The sequence below is a fragment of the Triturus cristatus genome, chromosome 10, assembly GCF_964204655.1.
Source record: "Triturus cristatus chromosome 10, aTriCri1.1, whole genome shotgun sequence".
Taxonomy (NCBI): Eukaryota; Metazoa; Chordata; class Amphibia; order Caudata; family Salamandridae; genus Triturus; species Triturus cristatus.
The window spans coordinates 382,851,527-382,874,324 of NC_140593.1; the positions used below are offsets into that span (position 1 = coordinate 382,851,527).

A 22,798-nucleotide genomic window follows, 5' to 3' on the forward strand; every position below is an offset into this window, starting at 1 on the left:
GGCGGGCACGGGCGAGCGGCTGCCGAGGAAGAAGGGTACCCCAGAGCCCCGCTATAGCGAGAGAGGTGTGCTGCGCGGGGGTCGGAGGGGGAGTGGTGGAGTGTTTGTCTGAGTCAGGATGTGTCTGGGTGTGTTTTGTATGTGTGTGTGTGCGCCCCTGAGTCGGTGTGTGTGCTGGTGTGCTGTGTGTCTGAGTCAATATGCATTTGTTTGTGTGTTTTTGTATTTGTGATTTGTGTAGCTATGTGTATGCCTCTGAGTGGGTGTAATTGTTTTTGTTTGTGTGTATGCCTCTGAGTCCGTGTGTGTGCGTCTGTGTTTGTGTGTGTGTCTGAATCAGTATGTATCTGTGTCTGTGTTTGTATGAGTGTTCCTCTGTGTATGCCTCTGAGTCGGTGTCTGTGTGTGTACCAATAGCTCTGTGTCCATTTATGCGTGTGGCTGGGTCTCTGTGTGTGTCTCTGTGTCAGTATGTTTGTGTGTGTGCTTATAGGACTGCATACCTGCATTTTCTAACTGCATACATACCACTGGCACAACTATCTGTGCAACACGTGCTTTAAAAAGCTTTCACGACGTGTTATTTTTAAAGCCTCGGTCACTTTTGGGGGTTTTCGGGTCTCCATGTCACACCAGTCTGTTCCCTGTCTTGTGTTAAGACATTTTACACGTTATCTTTCTCTCTCCCTCACTCTCTGTCCCCTGTCTCTCACGCATGTTTCACAGTGTGTGTGTGTGCATGTCTATAACTAACTTGTGTGCCTATATATAGTTTTAACACACGTACATATTGAAAATGGGCATGCACACACACATTTGAGTTCCATTACCATACATTTACGATGCATTGTTTACAAAAATACACACTCAGCCGATTGTTGCAGTATTGCATGTTTTTTTTCTATATTCATATGCATATACACGCGAGCTCCTGTGAGACACGCACTGGTTAGCTTTCTGTCTTTATTTTTTTTATTTTTCCAGGGACCCTGTGGAACGGAAATAACCCCTTGGCTAGCCGGATGTGGTTTGAAATTTGACATTCACCTTCGGGCCCCTCCCGGAGCGCTTGAAGTATGTCGTTGCTAGCATGGTTTTTGCATCTCTGGTGCGAGCTAGCCACATGTGTGTAACACAGGAGACATCTTCCGGCGGGCCCCGGGAGGGAGGCCGCGGTATTTACATGAGTTTATGATGCCAAGTCCGGGGACAATGCTCTTCCGGTATGAGCCAATAAAGCGGCGCCCTATATGGCGTGCTTTGGCCGGCTGCGGCCTCGTGATGGCCGGCCGAGGGGGAGCCCGCCTCTGGACATCAAAGCAGGCCACATTTAATACCACGTTCGTAAAACCAAAGCCACGTCCTTGCAGGAGGCAAACTCCAAACCGGAAAGAGTCTCTGAAGAACAGGGGTTGATTTTCACTGCCACCCAGAAAAATAACTCTGTATATGATGCTTTGTGTATTTTGTTTGTACAGCAAGAACGCAAAGCTGGCGTGTGTGTTCCCCGCGCCAGGAACACAACCATTGCAGGAGAGGGGGTGGGCTCTTAAAATAACCTTTCCACTGAGGTTAACCGACAGCCCTGCTTCCCACGAAGGCACACCTCGACGGGGAGGGGTGGGGGGGGGGGGGGTGCAGGTCGCATGCCCCCTGCACAGAACACATGTGCAGAACAGATCGGTGCACGCAGCCGCTGTGGCTGCATGGCGTGCCGTCCGCTGCCAGGTGAACGCCAAGGGTAAGCAGGCCTCCGAGGGCCCGGCGGCCCAGACGCAGCGACAACCCGACTGAACGTGCCCCTGCCCTCTGCGCAGGCCTCAAATCCTGCATTACGGAGGCCCACTCGTGGCCAGCCCTGGGTTCACAGCACCGTCTAATGCAAGCGGTCAGGTGTCTTTCTTCTATGTTTGTTTTTGATGGTTTCAGGAAAATAATGTTTCTAGTTATTGCACAGGCTGTGTGACGCGTGGTGTAGTATTGTGTGTTGTTGTTGACCTGGCACGTTCCGGATACTCTTAATAGTAGTATGTGTGCGTGTTTTAAGGTAAGAAACTGTACCAATGAGCGCTGCGAAGCCGTCTCCATGACCCAGGTGCGTTATTACTTAAACGTGATGTGTCAACACATCTCTGTGTGCGTTTTACAGGAGTACGGTAGCAAAAATACCACCCCCTACCCGGTGTGCAGTTGTGTTTGGGTTCCAGAGGCAAGTGTGCAGTATAACACTGTGTGTGTGTGTGGAGGGGTGCGTCCATCCGGTCAGGTATGCATGAGCTCATGTGCAAATGTCCTGGCTGTTACGTGTATTTACTCAACTTCCTGCTCAGGGAAGGAGGCCGGAAACAAGGCGTGTGTCTGCGAGTGTGCAAAGCCACGGTTCACAGTGGTCGACATTCTCGTGAACAAGGTGGTGTGTTTCAACACTCCTTTCACCAACCCAGCTTCGTTAAAGTCAGCAGATACTAACTTTCTGGAAGTCAAATTGTCGTGATTTCCAACCTGACGTCAGGGGTGGGGGTGGAGCGAAGGCAGCATGTTATATCCTTGTGTAAATGCACGGCTGTTACGTAAGGCTGTTCATGTGTGTTACATGCTGCGTGGCGTCAGGGTAGCTGCTTGCGCACGCTAGGCGTGACAGGGTCCCTGATTCACCAATCACACTGAAGGACGTGATTTGAATGTGCGAACCTTGGGGAGAAGAAAGGGTGTAAACTATAAGGCTGGAATGAAAATTGGCCAAAAATCCAAGACCACAAACGACCACCTTGAAGTGAGACTATGCAATGCTAATATGGCGCATGGTCATGCAATATACTAAATGTATACAGTTTGAGCATTATGCACGTGTATACAAATGCACGCCCATATGTGTATGTAATGTATAGATGCTACATACACATATATGGTATGTGCCCTTATTATATAGGTGGACACACCATATACTTATGTACACCTTTATGTATGCATTTTAATTCAGAGGTCGTGCAGAAATCTCCTTTTCTGCATACGAAACCAAACTGGGAGGGGTTGGTGCAGGCTCTGGCCGTCCATTGGCTGCGGGCACTTGCCGTGCTGCGGGGGTATCTCTAATGATATTCAGCATGTTTTGCACAAGAAATGTCAACCAGAAAGGACTATCTGCTCCCTTCGCCAAATTATTCCACAACAATGTCCTGCTCCGAGAGCCCGGCTGCAAACTCCTTCCTGGTGGATTCGCTGATCAGCGCTGGCAGAGGGGAAGGGGGCGGAGGAGGCGGCGGCTACTACCCCGGCAGCGGCGCCTACCTTCCACAGGCGTCCGAGGCGTCCTATGGGCTCCAGAGCTGCGGACTTTTCCCAGTGCTCAGCAAGCGCAATGACGCCGGGCCTCAGGGCGCAGCGCCCGCCTCGCACCCCTACATGCAAGGGATGGAGGTCTGGCTAGAGCCGCCCAGGTCCTGCCGGGTGGAGCAGCCCGAGAGCCAGCCGCAGGCGTCCTCCTGCTCCTTCGCGCAGACCATCAAGGAAGAGAGCTCGTACTGCCTCTATGACTCGGACAAATGCCCCGGGGGCTCGCCGGACATGTCCACCTTCCCCCGTCTGGTCACGGAAGCCTGTCCCATGAGCGGGGGCAGCGGGGTGCCCGTGCCCGGCTACTTCCGCCTGTCCCAGGCGTACGGCGCGTCCAAGGGCTACCACACGGGCCACGTTGTTCCTTCGCAGTTTGCGCCACCTCAGCCCCAAGTTCGCTTCGATGCGCCCCTGCCCCTGCCTGTGGTGTCTGGCAGCGGTGGGCGCAAGGAGAGCGAGGACTCGCCCCCGGGCAGCCTGGCCTGCGTCCCGCAGAGGGAAGAGGAGTCCCGGGCGTCGTCCTCGGCGGCAGAGGAGTCCTCCCCGGCCCCATCGGACTCCAGCAAGCACTCTCCTGAAAAAGAGACTGTAGGTAAGCAAAGGGGCAGCCGAGGGCTCTGGGCGCAGACACCAACAGGGGGGGGGGGGGGGGGGGCTGGTTTATGTGTCCTCCACGGACACCAAACACCAACAGAGGGTAATCAACTGCCTCCAACACTGACACCAACCCAAACACCCACTAGAGAGTATTCAACTGCATCCAACACTGACGCAAACACTCACCAGAGGGTATTCAACTGCATCCAACACTGACGCCAACCCAAACACTCACCAGAGGGTATTCAACTGCATCCAACACTGACGCCAACCCAAACACTCACCAGAGGGTAATCAACTGCCTCCAACACTGACACCAACCCAAACACCCACTAGAGAGTATTCAACTGCATCCAACACTGACGCAAACACTCACCAGAGGGTATTCAACTGCATCCAACACTGACACCAACCCAAACACCCACCAGAGGGTATTCAACTGCCTCCAACACTGACACCAACCCAAACACCCACTAGAGAGTATTCAACTGCATCCAACACTGACGCAAACACTCACCAGAGGGTATTCAACTGCATCCAACACTGACACCAACCCAAACACCCACCAGAGGGTATTCAACTGCCTCCAACACTGACACCAACCCAAACACCCACTAGAGAGTATTCAACTGCCTCCAACACTGACGCAAACACTCACCAGAGGGTATTCAACTGCATCCAACACTGACGCCAACCCAAACACTCACCAGAGGGTATTCAACTGCATCCAACACTGACGCCAACCCAAACACCCACCAGAGGGTATTCAACTGCCTCCAACACTGACACCAACCCAAACACCCACTAGAGAGTATTCAACTGCCTCCAACACCGACATCAACCCAAACACCCACCAGAGGGTATTCAACTGCCTCCAACACTGACACCAACCCAAACACCCACCAGAGGGTATTCAACTGCCTCCAACACTGACACCAACCCAAACACCCACCAGAGGGTATTCAACTGCATCCAACACTGACGCCAACCCAAACACTCACCAGAGGGTATTCAACTGCATCCAACACTGACGCCAACCCAAACACTCACCAGAGGGTATTCAACTGCATCCAACACTGACACCAACCCAAACACCCACCAGAGGGTATTCAACTGCCTCCAACACTGACACCATCCCAAACACCCACCAGAGGGTATTCAACTGCATCCAACACTGACACCAACCCAAACACCCACCAGAGGGTATTCAACTGCATCCAACACTGACACTTACCACAAGCACCAACTAGAGGGTATTCAACTACGTCCAATACTGACACCAACGACAAATCCCAACAGGGTATTCAAAGGGGTGCACAACTGACACCAAATACATACATCAACACAGAGTGTACTCCTCTGGAGACCAACACCAAATACCTCAGTCCAATATTGACACCAAATATGAACACCAATAGCAGGAGAATTCAACCGGAGACCAACACTGACACCAAATACAAACATCAGCCACAGGGTATTCAACTGGGTCTGTGACTGTCACCATTTACCTGGGATGCTCCAATGTGACTCCAAATACCTGGGGTCAATCACTGACGCCAAACGCAAACACCAACACATGGGTATTCACATGGAGACCAGCACTGACTCCATTCACAAACACCAACAGGGAGAGCATTGAACTGAGATGCAGCCTTGATCCCCAAAACAGACACAAACACATAGAGCCTTCAACAATGGAGCAGCAGTGACACCAAAGCCATGTAACACTGACAACAAACTATAACGACCACAACATAACACTCACCTTGGGGTCGACAGTGACACCAAAAGGAAATCAAATTATACAGATTAATGAGCTGGGTTCCAGCAACGATAGCCACACTGACACCAAATATCTGGAGCCCAATAAGCACCCCAAATACGAACACCAACAAAGAGTTTCTTCAGCTGACCACCAACAATGACACAAAACACACACACCTTCATAAGCGGTTGAACATCTGAGGTCCAATGCAAACACCAAATACATTCACACACAGTAAGCTTGTTTAGTTGGGGTCCAAACTTCCAAAGAGGGCATGAAAAAAAAAAGGTCGAGTACTTTCTGAAAACTATTGCAAACAATCCATACAGGTTAACTCCTGTGGGCAGACGTCTGACAGCAAACACAAACACCACTAGGCAGGGGGTTACACTGGACCCAACGCTGAAACTAAATGCAATCACCACCAGGCCTTTTTTAATATACCTTTGGTCCAATTGTGGCAGTAATAATAAAAAAACACGACCAGAGAGGATATTAAACGGGGGTGGGGTCCTATTCTGACACCAAATGCAAGCAAAGCCAGACAAGTATTTCATGAAGTCCCGCCACTGGCACCACAGCGGCAGACCTGATTTCAACTGAGATGTAACACCAACAACAAACACAAATATCCCCAGACAAGGTATTTAACTAGGACCCACCCCCCACTAACACCGCAGCTCCGCACATCGGGTCTGGTGCACTCCCTAAAGTGAGACAGCAGCTTGTTCATATGCACCCCACACAGAAGGCTGCATGCCTGTGGCTGAAGTGGAGCTGTGCAGTAAACCATGTGGCATCAGCACGCACCCTCGCAGTGTCTGCGTGAAGCACAATTAACAACGAGAGAACACGCCTCACAAACGTGCCGATGAAAGAATATTTGAGTTCAACAGGACACTAATCTGTAATCAAACTCCTCGTCAGCCGTATCCCATTTACCTCGAAGGCAGGAAGCAACAATTCCACACAGTCTGGCAGGCAATCCGCGCACAGGGAGGGTGAAAGCAACACAGAGCTTTCCTTTAAAACGTGCAACACACACATTCAACCGTAAACACTCATACGTACAAAACCAACTCAGCCATCAGCATTCTGAGGTGGAAATGTGGCGTCTCGTATCGCAGGCCGCTTCACTTTTATTAATTCATGAAGCAGAAACATATATAGGAATGTGGCGGTGTGTATTGTAGGGACTATACAAGTTCTAGATAAAAAATAATTGTAATCAAAGTATAGTGTTCAAAAGCAGGCTAGGGAATTATCGTAAATATAAATAAGGTGTATAGTAAATTAATAGGCACAAAGGGTCAAAAAGGGGCACTTAAATGACTTAGGACTCCGAGTTGTATTGAGTCTCCGCATTTCACTGTGCACGTGGCTAGCTGTAGTCAATGAAAAGTGCGTGACTTAAATGAGTGCTTTTTTTAAGGTAGTTAGACCTGCTGAATAAACCTGTTAAAATTGAAAAGCTTTTGCAGTCAATAAGTCGAATATGTCATTTAACTAGTCCCGACTTAATATAAATATGCAGTCTCTAATGTTGGGGACGTAGTGTGGGCTAAGAAATCCATATTTATTAAATACCTTTAGATAAAAAATAAATTAAACCCACTTAAAACCTCTAATGTCGCCATCCTAAGGGGACAATGCCTTTATCTTTAATATAGGCACTTTTGACCATCCGTTTTGGGTGGATTTGAACATTCCTATGTGATAAAGGCGTCGCTTTATATAGCCCACCTTCTTACATACTATTGAACTTAATGTTTTCATCCGATTTCATTTTCGGTTTAAACAAATCTCACGACATTTGGACAAATGCCGAAATGGCTTATAGGTAAAAAATATTGTTTGCATTTCACCTACTTTCTAAAGTAGTTAATGGTATATCACCATGTTTACTGTATTCAGTTTCCTCTATGTAAATTGATATATATTTTCATGGTCAATGACATTTGACAGAAATATTAATGAAAACATCGAGATCAGCCATTATGTTTACAATTTCAAAAATATAGACACTTTGGAAATAAGAAGCCCAAGACATCTGGGAATTTAGATCTATTCAACAAAATTTGAAAAATATATATTTTAAAAAAGAGATGAAAATTAAAACGCCTTGATTTTTAAGCCATTTTGCAATTCCTTTTTGAAGGCTGGGTTTCAAGTTAGAACTCTAAGATTTCGGAATATACAAATCTATGCAATGACGCGCATAAAATAAACACTAAACTAATAGCCACATAATTTAGTCAATTTCTCATGAATATTGCAAGGCTGGTTTTCAAGCAGGACTAACTAAATTTCACTTTAATCAAACGTGCAGGCAACATTTCGTTTTTGCCAGCTGCCTGTGTATACAGGAAACATAGGCGCATCTTTGCGGTAAGGGTTTCACGGTCATGCATTAACATGGTGTCTACTTGCCCCCCTCACAGGAAGTGGCAAGAGCGAGAGCCCGGCGAACTGGCTGACGGCGAAGAGCGGGCGGAAGAAGCGCTGCCCCTACACCAAGCACCAGACGCTAGAGCTGGAAAAAGAGTTCCTCTTCAACATGTACCTGACGCGGGAGCGGCGGCTGGAGATCAGCCGCAGCGTGCACCTCTCGGACAGGCAGGTCAAGATCTGGTTCCAGAACCGGCGCATGAAACTCAAGAAAATGAACCGGGAGAACCGCATCCGGGAGCTCACGGCCAACTTCAGCTTCTCGTGATGGGCCGGGGCGGCTGCACGTGCGCCGGGGCGCCCCCGCTCGGCGCCCTCAGGCAAGGGGAACTGCAGGCACGTGCATGGATTCTTTAATTTAAAAACCTTCTTCTGGTCGCCACAGCGCCTCGTTCTTTCTTAAGAGTTTCTAGGGGGACAAGCCATACTTGCGCGCTAAATGACAAGTGGCGCCGTAGGCCAGCAGCCTTTCCATGGGGGTCACGCGCCCCTAAAACTGTCGAAAAGGCCGCAAACTGCGAGAGCGGAACTGCGAAACGCAAAGTCCTTACATTTCGCGACGTGGAAGGCCAAGGTGATGAAGCGAGGGCCTGTTGCAACTGTCAAAGCTTCTATCGAACTAAGGGATAAAAGTGCACAACATCTTATTGTGGAATAAATGAAAGTTTTTTGTTATGCACCCATAAGTCTAAGGCGGATGGTTGTAGGGAATGTTGGGGACATTGCCTTGTTTTTTTTATGTGTGTGTTTAGTCAACGTTCAGCTTTAAACCGACAGCAGGGGGCGGGAACCCCTTTTCCTAATAACTTTTAAATTGGGCGAAATATTACATTAGTAGTAGGTGGGCGCTGCATTCGGCATCCTGTGGTTTTAGATAGTGGTAGATGTAGATTTCCTGATGGAGGAAATACGGCCCTTTGTCTGTAAATAAGACGACCAATTGGTAATGAAAGCAAGCACACGGCCAACACCCGTTCCCCAGAAAAGTGTCCCTTGTAATCTCTAAATAAACTGAACGTTTCTGTTTTCCTGCCTTGGAATATGTACTAAGGGTGAGGGCAGAGATATTCTATGAAACTGTGAAGTCACAAGCGTGCGAGGATCAAACGTCTAGACAGCGGCGAATGAAATCTATAAATGCAGATATGTATAAATGTCTATTGTTATTAAAAAAAATGCCAATACTGTTTCAAGCAAATGCATTCTATCATTTTTCAGCCATTCGAAATGCTTCTAAGCTTAATCTTACCTTGCAGCAGGGGAGGGGTGGGACAGACGAGCCAGTTCGGCTTTGCTGCCGAGGGTAAAAATGCGTGGTTTTATGAGCGCCGGGAAGAATGAAGGACATGAAAGAATTCCTTCAATTTCACCTCCTGTTTTTTGTGTCTGCCTACCCTCAGGTTCGTCTTTACGCCCTTCAGGAACTTTTACAACAGGAATAGTGGCCCGAGCCCCCCCTGCAATTACTTTAGGACACTTATTTAAATATTACCTAGACGGTCGTAATGTGTCTGGGCCATATAGCAGCGGTGCTGTTAGGTTTGTCGGCTTTTTGTTTCGTTTTATTGCCTGCCAGTATATCTCGATTCTCCCTGTCTCGGACGGCAGGCTTCAGTTGAGAGGGGGACCGGCCAGCCAGAGGAGGCACACGGACATTTTCTTGCCTTTAGGAAGTGGACGTCTGAGCTATTTTCCTTGCAATCGGACCCCTCTCCTACAAGGCCATTGGGAGGGAAACCCTGCGCCATTGTCTGAGGAGACCCCAGAGGAAACCCATAAGGTGAGCGCGCGGAACCTGCCATTGGCTCTCACTTCAGCCCAGCCCGTGCCTTTGGAATCCACAGCTATTCCTTCTTTCAATACAACTATATTTTCGGTGGTTTCTGTTTTCTTTCCGGGTGCTGGCTTTAAGTGGGAGCCATTTGTTTTGTTGTGTGTGCATTTGTAAACTTCTCGTGCAAGTCCGTTCACTTCGATCTACCTGTGGATGGAATCCCAAATGTGCAATAATCAGGGCAGAGTTTTTTCCTAGAATACCACGTCTAGAACTTTCACTCCAATCAATGTTCTTTTGCAAAGAGTTAACTTGCAAACCCTTTTCACTGTTTAACTTTACCGTATTTTTTTTATAGTTTGTCAGTACATGTCTTTTCTTTAAATGTATGTTGACCTCTGAGAGGGGGGTAGGTCCTAGGGGGTCACCGAGTCCCCGTTTGGAATGGTGGGTATAAAAATGGAAGAAATACTTTGTTTTTACATTTCTCTGGATGTTTTCCCTTATTTTGACATGCGAAGAATGCGGCCATTGTGGAAACTGTTTTGTGGTTTAGGTAGTTTCATGTTGTTGGGGCACCATCCTTCTCTCTGCAACACGAAACTTCCTTGATTACTCCAGTTCAGTTCGTCGCCCTTCTGTGCGTTCCGGAAGATCAGCCTGGCACCGGCGCCCGGAGCCAATGGAGTGTGTTCTCTGCATTTCGGACCCCAAATTCTGCTTTTGCGAAGGGTGAGGTGGTTGTAGGGGGGGGGGGGGGCAGTGGCACAGCTATGCGCTGGACTCATCGTCTCGAGTGCCCCGCCTTGACGGCCCTTCCCACCCCCCGTCTAGTGTGTGTTTAATGTTTTTAAAAAGTTCACCTTTTTTCTCTTGCCATTTTTTTTAAATGTGTGTAACATTTTCAATGTTAGAAAATATGTTCTTTCGTTCTCATGTGACCTTAATGCACTTGAATAAAGCCATGTACAACTCCCTCCAACAATAAAAAAAAAATTAAAGTACTTTCTCTTACTGAAAGGTGACATCATTCGATGGACTAACTTTCTAGATTTTGTGTCATTGTATGAAAACAGGTTGACAACCGCAGAAACAAATGTGGCACAATTATGTCAACTGGTAAACTGTGCAGAGCGGACTCTGAATTGACGGAATGAAACACGACAAAATTTAAATATATCTCGAAGTAAAACCCACAGGGCACACAAAGTGGTACTGGTGCGTGTGTAACAATAATTGGCTTGGGAACGCATGCTTTTAAATCCTAGCTCCCGTGAGAGAAAGAAAAGGGGCATGTGTGTGGCACATGCGGTTAACGTGTGGCGGGTTTAGCCGCACAAGCTCTCGGTTACGATCATTATTGTGTGACTGGGGCCAGACATTCCTTGAAGCTGAACAAACAAGGGAGGCCTGGCAGGGCCCAGGCGAAGGAGCCGGACCTGTCTGCTGCCGCCAGAGGCAGCGCCGGCACCCGAAGCCCCACGCCCTGCCCGGCCTTTTATGGCCCACTTAAGGCCTTCCTGAAAACCCGGAGACTACAAAAAACATAACACTCGGTTTATCTATCGTTTTAGGCTTCTTTCCCTCCGATACTTCTTGCAAAAGTTCCAAACGCTGGACCTGTTTATTCTCCCGTTTACGTTTAAATGTAAATAAGAGCCTGTTTACGTAAATCAGCGCGCTCAATGTCTAGTGTGCAGGGCCGTTCACGTCCATGTATTTTCTCCTCCAGCCATGCAGCTTGCGTTGGCACTGAGCGGCCATCTTGACACCACTATTCAATGGGCCTGGAACCCCCAGTAGATGTATAGATGGAGGCCGCCATGCCCGCGGGGTGCCCGCTGGGCGCCATCACCAGACGGGAGATATTCATGGCCCCGCCTCCTTTTGATCCGATTAGTTATGGGGGGGCTTGTAGGCTTCGATTAAAAATGCTGCCGAAAAGGCCTATTCTCCCTGATACAGAGCATGTAAATCAAACAACCTCTTTGCTGAAAATATCTGGTATTTCTTTGTATACCCACATTGGGGGAGGGGGTCATCATTTATAGATGTTGGGTCACAATATTATCATATATTGCTAATATTATATGTAAAATATTTCAAGTCAAGCCCCTCATCTGACGCTCACTTGGTTTAGTCACACACACCTTCCTGTCTATGTGTTGTCTACATATTCATTATACGTGTTAACAAACACAAAATACATCTGTGCAGTGAAGGAGGGCGGTCATCTATTCATATGTTACAGATTGGCACACGGTCTTTTAAATTTCCCTCTAACAAACCGTAATATTCCCTGAGATGTGTGCCCACACACGCACCCTCGTGCATGTGCATGTGTGCATTTGTTAGGATTTCCCATGTGTGATTATGAGATCCATGAATTCACACAAACACGCGCTAATATAAATGTAAATATTCAGACACGCACACTACGATATATACAAAGAGGCACGCGTGCCCATGTGCGTGTCTATATACATCTGGAAATAATACTACAACTAGCGACAAGGTCATGACAAGCCCTTGCACCAATTTGCAATATAATAATACGGTTTGTGCTCTATTTCTACAGATTTGTAAGGTGTGTGTCTAGATACATATATATGTGTGTGTATATATATATATATATATACATATATATATATACATATATACATATGTGTATCTATACACACACACATATATGTAGTTACACACGAGTTACAAAAATACATACATCATATATAGATATATATTATATATATGTATATATATATAATTAGGCATTTTTGCAACTCATGTGCTATTACTTGAATGTGTGCACATAAATGGAAATGTACGTGTGTGTAAGCGAGTGATGTGTGTCCGTGTGCATGTCTTTATTGTGCTGTCTGGCGCTCTCCATTCGCACAAGTAGTTCTTTTAGTACATTAATAGTGTTACACACACAGGCTGGTGTTACCGCCAATGTTGTTAGTGTCACCTTCTCCTTTCACAGTTTTCCCAAATACTTTTAAATTGTTTATGCTGAGCTGCGAGAGTCTTTCCTTAGTGGCAAACATCCCTTACAGCCAAAGTTTTCTTTTTTCGTACAGTCACAGCACGTCACATTGATGACAAGGGGAAGTGGCGGCAAAAGTCTAAACAAGTGCTGTGAAATTATTATGTTGCACATAATATTAGGGTTGAACACGCGTTTGTCGTCTGTCCAGTTGTAAATGTAGCAGACAAGTTATCGGGCAGGAAAACAGGCAGCGTTTTACTGTGACAGCCTCATAAACCCAGGGCGGAGGAGGAACGGTAAAACGAGCGGCAATCGTCAAAACATCCGGGCAATATTAATTTATAACTGGGTATTTCCGGCGCACGTTCCCAATGTGCTCGTGGCCTTTTACAACACCATTCTGAAAATCTCCTTCCTTTCAATTTTAGGGCTCAAAAGTGTGAGGATTGTACCAACGTATGCACAATTCAGCTCACTTCATGAACTCGAAATTATATATTTAGTTTTCTTTTCGTTTGTAGGGTGTTCTTGATGTGCGCAAACCCACAATTTTAGAGTGCGTTACAATTTAAGTAGAAATTATATAGAAGACATGAAAACACACGCCCGTCCGCATGCACAGGGGATGAAATGTTGTGATTACGCAAATATCCAATAAGAAAAGCGTGCATTCAAAGCTTTAGATGCGGATATTGTCGACTCACACAGCTGCAAGTGTGTCTCCAAGCAAGATATGAGAGACGGGAGGTTTTCGTCCAGAAGCAGCGGTGTAAACATGTTGTTTTCACTCACTGATTTAACTCTCACCCCATCACTCCTTTTTTGAGCCGAGGGACTATAAACCTCCGCCGTGCACGAATGTAAGCACTCTCCCGACACACTGGAGGAACACATCGTATCTTTCTTTGTTGCTGAGCTGCTTAAGAGAAAAACTGGCCATGTGTTTGGGCACACATTTAAAGATACAACGCGATTCCGAGGTGACACAAAAGAATTCCCTATAAAAATGCAATCACTGTGGTTGTTTTGTAAAGGGCCTGCCACCAGACGCTCCCCCACACCCTTTCGCCCTCTCACTCTTCCTAACTTCCCTCTAGCATCCATCGCTCCCTCAAATCCATTCCCAGACCCCCTCTTTGTGTCCTTCGGCACGACGAACAACGTCAAATTTAAGAAAGGTGTCAGTGGCCCTTTCAAAAATGATCTTTTACCCCTGTTACTTGTCCCTGTGCGCTGTGTCTCCTATTAAACCTGGCCAGCATATTTGAAAATGGACTGGAATGTGTGCATTTTTTAATGCCTGGCTTATGTTATTAGAGTAAAAACAGGCATCTTATTAATTTCCTATTTGCAATGCGCGGTCCGTAATTCTTATGTAGCATTTTCCAAAACTGTGCTATTGCAACAAAAGGGATCCCCTTGGACTCAAAATAGAAAAGCATTAACCCCCTAAAATGTTTAGAAATTTGGTTTTGAAGGCCCTGAATCTTTAGCAATATTATATCTAGACAAGCACAGAGACACACAGTCACACATAGACAACCCCACACAGAAGCACACAGAGACACAAGCAGACACACACACAGGAGACATCTGCAGCGGGGGGGGGGGGGGGGGTAGATAGCCCCATTTGTAGACGCAGGGCACATGAACGATGCCACTCTGGCATGGCTTGAAGCCTCGCTTCTCTGTCGCGTGCAAATATATAGCCCAGCAGAGCTCAGGGGTTCCCACGCTGCTGGCTTTGACTATCATAAAAAGTGCGGGGATATTGTAGCACACTTTTGGAAACCACAGTCTTGGGGGGGAGGGGGGAGGGGGATCGTGGCCCCTGTGCCAGCACCCGTGGGCTCAGGTCAGCACAGAGCTGTTGTTTACACGGAGCCCCCGACTTAAGACAATGGAGGGTTTTAAGATTTCCAACACAGTGTCTGTACTGCTGAGCCTCACAGCGAGGCGAATTAAAAATGTGCTCGCTGGCTGGGCTGTCTGGGAAAAGCCGTAGTCGCCGGAACAATAACTCCCGTGGAAATGTCATAAATATATATTTAAATACACTATAGCTCGGCTGCTATTTTGCCTTTTTTTACAGCCTCAATTATTGCATAATTTTACGTCGAGGTCTCCGATCGCGGGCTTCCCTCTTGGAACGGGGGCCGTGTGATGCTGTGATTAATTATGGTATAAAAGAGTCCGCTCGGAAAAGGGTAGCCGTGTCTAGATGTGATCTTTTAATCTCGGCTGGCCACAATTAAAACAAACTTTGCCGTATAACTCAGCTATCCCCTTTTTGCATATAAAAAAACATATGGCTTGCTGCTATAAAAAATTATGGCTGGAAAACACTGACCCATTAATAGACTGCGGACTGATTTATACGTTATTGTTCTGCTGCACAGTCACGTGACGGCGGGCGGCCAATGGGCGAGCGCGCTGCCTCCAACTTATTAGGTGACTGTACTTCTCGCTGGCTCCAAGTTGTTACATGAAATCTGCAGTTTCATATTTTTTTCCTGGAGGTCCCGCTCTGTCGTGTGAATGGCGATGTCGACCTCGGGGACGCTCAGCAATTACTATGTGGACTCTTTCCTGCTGCACGACAGCGAGGAGCTGGTGCAGTCGAGGTACGCAGCCGCCGCGGCCGCCGCCGCCACGGGTCCCCTGGCTCCCCCGAGCAGGCAGCCGGGCATGGGGGATCACGCCGAGTTCACCCCGTGCAGCTTCCAGTCCAAGAGCCCCGTCTTCGGCAGCTCCTGGAACGCCGTGCACCCGGCGGGAGGCTCTGGCACCGTGCCCGCCGTCTACCACCACCACCACCACCCCTACGTGCACCACCAGGCGCCGGGGGCGCCCGAGGCCGGCAGGTACATGCGCTCCTGGCTGGAGCCGGTGCCCGGGGCCCTCTCCTTCCCCGGGCTGCCCTCGACCAGGCACTACGGCATCAAGCCCGAGCCGCTGCAAGGCGCCCGCCGTGGGGACTGCACCACCTTTGACAGCCACACGCTCTCGCTGTCCGACTATGGGACCTCTCCGGCCGACAAGCAGGGCAGCGAGGGGACCTTCCCGGAGACCGCCGCGGAGAGCGAGGCCAGCGGGGACAAGCCCCCCACCGACCCCAGTAAGTGCACACACCCACCTCCGGCTGCGCACAGCGCGCAGGGGCCACGCGTGGGCATTGGTAGGGGCACCGCAAGCCATTTTCAAAACAAACCTGATGGCTCCTTCTTTGTCTATGTTTACATTTAGATGACAATGTTACTCGACACAGGTTAAACATTTTCGCACTAAAAGTGACGTAGATTCATATCTCGCCACAATACACATGTGCCTTGAGCATTGGCGACATCTCTACGTCACAATTAATTGCCACACTGCCCTTACCGGGCGTTCAACACTTTCCTGGGCATACATTGAATCACACACATGACCTTGTCGTGAGAAACTCGTGCAGACCCTAGATTGAAACACGAGTTACACACAGTGTGTCCCTTGGCTGGGGGTGTGTGTCTGCGCGTGCGTGTAAGCATCCATGCGTGTGTAATGTGTATGTTGTGTGTGAGCGCGTGTGTTTACGTATTTGAATGTTTGTAGAGAGGCGTATGCATGGCCATATATTATTGTTTGTCAATACACAGAGTCCAGTGTGCTGATGACTGTGTGTATCTGTCCATAATGGGAGTATATGAAAGGTTTGTGCATTTATATTCACGTTTGAGTGAGTGTGCATGCATGTATGTGTGGGTATGCATGTATATATATGAATGTGTGAGGGATATACAGAATAGTGTGTGTCTTTAATATGAGTATGGTAATATGATGTGCCTGATCTGGTTGTATATATGTGTACGTTTTTGTGTGTATACGTTTTCATTTGTACATACGTGTATGCGTAGTTGGTTGGATGTGCAGGTATACATAAGAATGTGTTAGAAAAGGTACTTGAGTTTGTATGTGAACATGACCGTGCTTTAGTGATTTCCTGTGTTCGAATGTACAATCTTTCATATTTTCTGTGTGCAATGAAGTTTGAATCCAAGACTGAAATTGTCTTTCTTTCTTTTTTCTCCCTGGTAATAAACAGACACATGCGCACACACACACACACACACACACACACACATACATACAAGAGTAGAGAACGTTGTATATATACACATATATACATAGATATAAACACGCACACACATATACAAGGGTAGATAAAGTTGTGTGGAAATGTTATATATAGGTATATATATATATGTATACATATATATATATATATATATATATACATATATATATGTATATATATATACACACATACACACACACACATATACACACACAACCCTATATTGTGCTTATACCTTAAACTCTTGGACAGCATCACAAGAGCCATAGTAACACAGAACCACACCGAAGGACGGATATACACAGACACTGGGTTACTTGCGGCCCAGTCATTCATTGAAATGGAGCCCCTTGGCCTTCCCGCTTAAAGGACAGCACACCCCTTTCCCTTGAAATGTTACAATTTTCTTTTAGACACACTTTAAACCCACCGTGAGTATTTTTGCGAGGTGACACCCGCACCCTGCGCTGGTCCAGGCGAGCCGAGGTCGACTTTAAAATCAAGTTCTGTAAACAAATAGCAGAGGCAGAAGGGGCGGGGCTCGGGCCTTTTACTGCCTGTGCACTTCTATTTCACCCCGCCATGTGAAACCTTGCCCGTTCCTTGGCAGCGAAGTTTATAGCGCTTTATTAAACATTAGGGGCCGCCCAGCTACATCCGGAAAGCGTCGATATTTAGGCACAGCGAAGCGGTTCCGCATTGTTTGGGTTTACAGCCTCCTAACTCTTTTTTTTATATTTATGTTTCAGACAACCCGTCCGCCAACTGGCTGCACGCGAGGTCGACGCGGAAAAAGCGCTGCCCCTACACCAAGCACCAGACGCTGGAGTTGGAGAAGGAATTTTTGTTCAACATGTACCTGACCCGGGACCGCAGGTACGAGGTGGCCCGGCTGCTCAACCTGACCGAGAGGCAGGTGAAGATATGGTTCCAGAACCGCCGGATGAAGATGAAAAAAATAAACAAAGACCGGCCCAAGGACGAGTGATGGAGCGGAAACGCGTCGACCGCCAGGTCTCACTGTCTCAGACCCATTCGTATCATTGTGTACACGTAGCGCGCCAGAACTCGGGTTACCGGGGCCGGCCACGAGGTACTGTAATCGTTTCATTTTCTACCAGGAAAGCACTAGGCCATTATGGATGCTGGATGCGAGATGGCTCGTACAAACCTACCTGTTCTCACCCGCAGAAAAAAAACTACCTTTTCAGAATGCACACAACTACGTTCGGACTGTATGGTTTAGTTTATACATTTGAATATATATATAAATAGATGTATATATGTAGCTCTGTTTATTTGCTATTTGTTGGCAGCGAGGTCTGCTGTAAAATACTTGAATACAATGTGTTATGTTGTGGTAAACATGTCTGTGACTTGTCGTATGTGCTCCGGTGCTGTGCACGTTTCTGATTGTGAAAGCCGAATATGGATTTGAACTCAGGTTGTTAAATATGAAAACAAGTTGCATAGAGTATAGCTCGGTATTGTGCTAAGTATGCGTTCCGTGGACACATTTAGTCTGTCGCAAAATTGCGCATGGGCGCAGGGCACGAAGCAACTCTGACGCAGTTTAATGTGATCTGCACAAATGACATAAAGCTGTCTATGTCGGTTGTATGTATAATCGATATATTAAAACAAGGACGAGTGAGGTGATTACTTTCAACTTTGCTGTGCACCACTGGGCAGTGAATACCATATGGAGCTATACATATGCTGAACTTAAGGTTAACTACCTATTGTTTATGTTGAGACTTATTCAAATACTTTGATGCTCGTTGTAATGAAGTTTAACCTATTGAAATAAATTATACGATATGAAACATACACTTGTTTATAGTATATTTCTATCAATTGAAATATTGTGTTATACAGAGAAGTACACTGTTTAAGCTGACATAGTTACCTCATGGCCTAGAGACCAATTTGTAATAATGGAATCTATTTACTTATTTAGAAATTTAAAAAAAAAACGTGATTTATTTTGGGTGATTTGTTTAGTTACTCAGATGGAGCGAGGCGGGATTAATCTATTTCTGTGCCATTTTTTTTTTCAAATGTGGTAGCCTTCGGGGATATATAGCAAACAAACAAGCTCAGGGCGCTTCATTCCTCAGTAAAGGCTCCAGTGTTTAACAGTTCTGCATACATTGCACGTTCCAAAATAGTCAAGAACTATATATCTGAAAAATAATGTCTCAAAAACAGCCATTGCAAATCACGTGATGCTGCAGTTCTGGACAAAACACCTGATAAATGCTGAGTAAAACATTTAAATACTTATAGAAACGACTTCGAATGTAACCAGTGCCACTAAATTACTCCCATTCCATATGTCCCAGTATTAGGTGCCAATAAAACACTTTTTACGGTTATTGAAAAACGTAAGAATAGAAGAATTGATTAGGATCAGGATAGCACATTCCACCCTACAATATTAGGAAATGTTAATTTAGGCCAGATGCCAGACATGTAAAACATTGCCTTATTTGTGAACGCAGATGCGAGGCACTACAGATGTATGTTTGCAGATCGGGAACATCTTGACAATGTGTTCACAAGTACCTTAAAGAGCACAATTTGCTACAATGTGTAGGCAGAAACGCTGTGTACAGTTCGTGGCATCGCCAAGTGTCCCAGAAAGGTTTCAAACATTAAAAAAACACATACGTATTTGTTCACATTAAGATTGCTAAATGCGTACACAGAGGGGGAAAAACAGGAGACTGTGGAAATAATTGAGTCAGAAAGATGTCAAGAAGGACAAAACAGGGAGAAATAGAGACACGCCAACTCAGTGAATTACCCCAGAATTGTTTCGGTGTTGGGTAGAACTCTGGAAGCCCGGGGACCCGTCCTTTCCTTCCACAAAGCGTTCTCAAAATATCCCTTCCTCGAAGTCTTAAAAAAAGGCGTTTGAAAATGTGTAGAACGGATAGACCTCGCTTCAAAAGTTAGGTGGGTAAAACAAGTCGGTTCACTTTACTTGCAAGTCCTGACAGATGATGTTGTTAGGAAGCTCAGAGCCATATAGTGCAATAAAATAAAATTACTACTGCTACAATTTATGGGGTGTAAACGGCTGCGGGGCTAACCGACAGATTTGCAGGAAACAGCACAATTTTGCAGATGTTCTCCGGTGCAGCAAAACATGTTAGAATGTCACGTTTTTTTTCTTTTTTAGCAATGACTGGTCAGTTTGATGTGTGCGTTTGATAATTAATAAACAAGGAGCGTTTCTGGTGTGCAAAGGATTGTAATTGCTGCTTTTTCCGGGGCTGCGGGGTGTAGGAACGCCCTCCCTTGTTGCAGACAGAGGATACTTCAAAGAATTTGCCCCTGAGAGTGTGCAATAAATGGCCGGTCTGCAAACTGTCTGGAATTCGCCCCTTAATGACTTTACAACTGTCCAGTCGCAATTAAAGTTTTTCCGACAGAAGCCCTTTTCAGTTGTTTTGTCTGGCGGACTCGGCCTGTGCGGAAATTGATTATTTTATGGCTCTGTTTTCCTGAAATACAAGTTAGCAGCTAATTCTGTATCTCTGGAGCATCTAAGGAACAGCCTTTATCCTCAGCTGCAATCTTCAGTGAAGCAGTTCGAAGAAACTTGGTGTTGGTGTTAATTCAGTAGTAAAGTCCACAAAGTCCTTGCTTAGGACTTGCTCGCAAGCGTTTACAGCATGTAGCATGGCTGCACTTACCGCGGCTGTCCAGTAGATGGCAGTAGGATTCCATGGAACTGATTTTCAATCGCACTGGGAATGCAGACTAGTTACATGTAGGCTTCTAAAATGTCTTCCAAAGCAAGGCGGAAGAATGGATAACAAAGGAGATTTTCTTTAAAGCGAGATTTGTGGGTTCTATATTCGGATTCTCCATAAAATGCGAGTAACGCTGATAAATGTTCAGTACTGCCATATTTGTATATAAGTACAGACACAACATGAACTAATGTCCACGTGCAATTTCAATGCTGTTTCATCGACAAGTTTCTGTTTGTGTACCAGCAATCATGTTTACAAAGTATCCCCACCATTGTAAGTCTTGTTATTTCAAATAGGTGATATAATAATGTTTATTTCCTAAAATAATGATTTTCGACCCCATCCTATATATGTTTTGACGATGTTCTGCTTCATAAAATTAATTTATTTTTAATTCTTTGTTGATATGCTTAAAGGCGATTCATACCCTATGCCATTTGACAGCATTTCAGAGAATATTCATTTACAATGTATTTTATTTCAGCATCCCCAATTGGAACTTCAGTTTTTAAATTATCATATGGGGTGGCCTTTGAATTTTCGAAATTAAAAGAACCGAATTCGTATTTTGATATGAGGATTCGTTTCTCGGGTCGCTTTACGAACAGTAAAACACAGCAAGCTGGAGCCTACATGATCGGTTGCTGTTCTGTGATTTTGGCATCATTTGAACTCTAAATAACGTGTCCACGGAAAACAGTCTTTATTCTCTTATGTACAATTTACAATTAAACTTTCAGACCATTGCAGGGACTGTGTGACGGCCGCAAAAGTGCACCATACATTAAAAAATATATACGTAAATAAAGATTGCATTGTAAAACGTTAACACTGCATTCTCCCTAGGAATGTCAAGACAATTTTTATAGACTGTGTAAAAGTTCTGTTTGACTTCTAATGTTTTGAGATTGGAGATTACTAAAATAACGCATCTGTTTTACCAATCAGAGGATGTCCGTTAAAAAATGCAACTAATTTACGATGTTATAACTTTTCACAATGTTTATGTGGTCAAAAGCCGTCTTCTCATTTGCGATTTGATGTGGGAATAGTAAACAGAGACAAATCAGTGCTACAAATTGTGGTAAACGTAAAAGCATGGGGGGGGGGTCATCTTTATTTAAACACTTTGAAGCATGGCTTATCATAATTTAAATATAGTAAACAGAAAGGTGTTTTGATCCTAGGTAGTTTCGTTAGAATTTACGTAATGAACACAGTCACCGTTGCTCGGCTAGGACGATGTAAAATATTACACCTGCGATCACACTTAATAAATGTGTTGTATCCACAAATACGCATTCTCACTTTATCCTTTTTCAAGATTTTCTGAAGTGTCCTCTGTATATGTCACAATAAAAAAAAAATCGGGGAGTAAGATTTCGCGAACTCACTTTGCATTTTCGAAAAGGATAAAACAATGGACTTTTGTGTTGTTATTGCAAAGTTTTATTTAAATACACATATTTTCGAATACATTCTCCAGAATCTCAGGCACGATTCTTTATATTTTAAAATGCAGATAAAGGATTTTTTTCTGGGAATTATGTCGATTTGCAAGTGGACACAAACACAAAAATACATAGACCACGTTCTTTAAAGGCCGCACGTTTTAAAAATATATTAGATAAATAAAAAAAAAGACAGTCCATGCGCATAGTGGTAACCCTTGGCTGCACATTCGAATTAAAAGTGGACTTCTGTTTTTGACACATTGAAACAGTACACATCTTGAAAATTGAAACAGTCGATTTAAAATTCAAAAGGAAATCTTTTTTTCACTTTTAGATGGAGAAACTCACCTATGACTTCAAATAACGAGTCCAACATTTAACACCTGGATATTTAAACGTGTAGAGAAAAATCTATTTAAATTGCATTGCTCTTTTGTGTTGCTATCATATTACGCAGAAATGATCTTTAAGCAGGTAGGTTTCCGGAAACGTGTGACGGCTACACAAATGCAGCGTTCAAGCCAAACGCCATGCGCAACACAACTAACGCCAAGGTC

At 45.6% G+C, this 22,798-nt stretch overlaps 2 protein-coding genes and 1 long non-coding RNA gene across 5 annotated transcripts in view; 2 read left to right on the top strand and 1 right to left on the bottom strand.

The window, feature by feature from the left end:
• LOC146789476 (uncharacterized) overlaps positions 1–19,923 on the bottom strand; it is a 29,853-nt gene extending 9,930 nt beyond the window's left edge. Inside the window, exon 1 of one of the 3 annotated variants that reach the window (XR_014970103.1) lies at positions 19,830–19,923. This is a non-coding gene — a long non-coding RNA (uncharacterized LOC146789476). Of the gene's footprint in view, positions 1–3,288; positions 3,487–9,392; positions 9,526–19,829 lie in introns of those variants that run through there. The other 2 variants (XR_014970102.1, XR_014970104.1) reach the window with 2 other exon arrangements.
• On the top strand, positions 3,072–9,922 carry HOXA10 (homeobox A10). The gene is made up of 2 exons (XM_085631637.1): positions 3,072–3,925; positions 8,137–9,922. The coding sequence occupies exons 1-2, from the start codon at positions 3,121–3,123 to the stop codon at positions 8,409–8,411; spliced, it is 1,080 nt and encodes a 359-aa protein (XP_085487763.1). The 5' UTR covers positions 3,072–3,120; the 3' UTR covers positions 8,412–9,922.
• On the top strand, positions 14,799–18,850 carry HOXA9 (homeobox A9). Its single transcript, XM_085631640.1, has 2 exons — positions 14,799–16,024; positions 17,770–18,850. The coding sequence occupies exons 1-2, from the start codon at positions 15,445–15,447 to the stop codon at positions 18,006–18,008; spliced, it is 819 nt and encodes a 272-aa protein (XP_085487766.1). The 5' UTR covers positions 14,799–15,444; the 3' UTR covers positions 18,009–18,850.
• Positions 19,924–22,798: the final 2,875 nt, after the last annotated feature.

Coding starts and splice junctions, on each gene's coding strand:
- HOXA9 (XM_085631640.1), top strand. CDS start 15,445: ATGGCGATGTCGACCTCGGGGACGCTCAGCAATTACTATGTGGACTCT. Junction 16,025..17,769: donor CAAGCCCCCCACCGACCCCA/GTAAGTGCACAC, acceptor TTTATGTTTCAG/ACAACCCGTCCGCCAACTGG.
- HOXA10 (XM_085631637.1), top strand. CDS start 3,121: ATGTCAACCAGAAAGGACTATCTGCTCCCTTCGCCAAATTATTCCACA. Junction 3,926..8,136: donor TCCTGAAAAAGAGACTGTAG/GTAAGCAAAGGG, acceptor CCCCCCTCACAG/GAAGTGGCAAGAGCGAGAGC.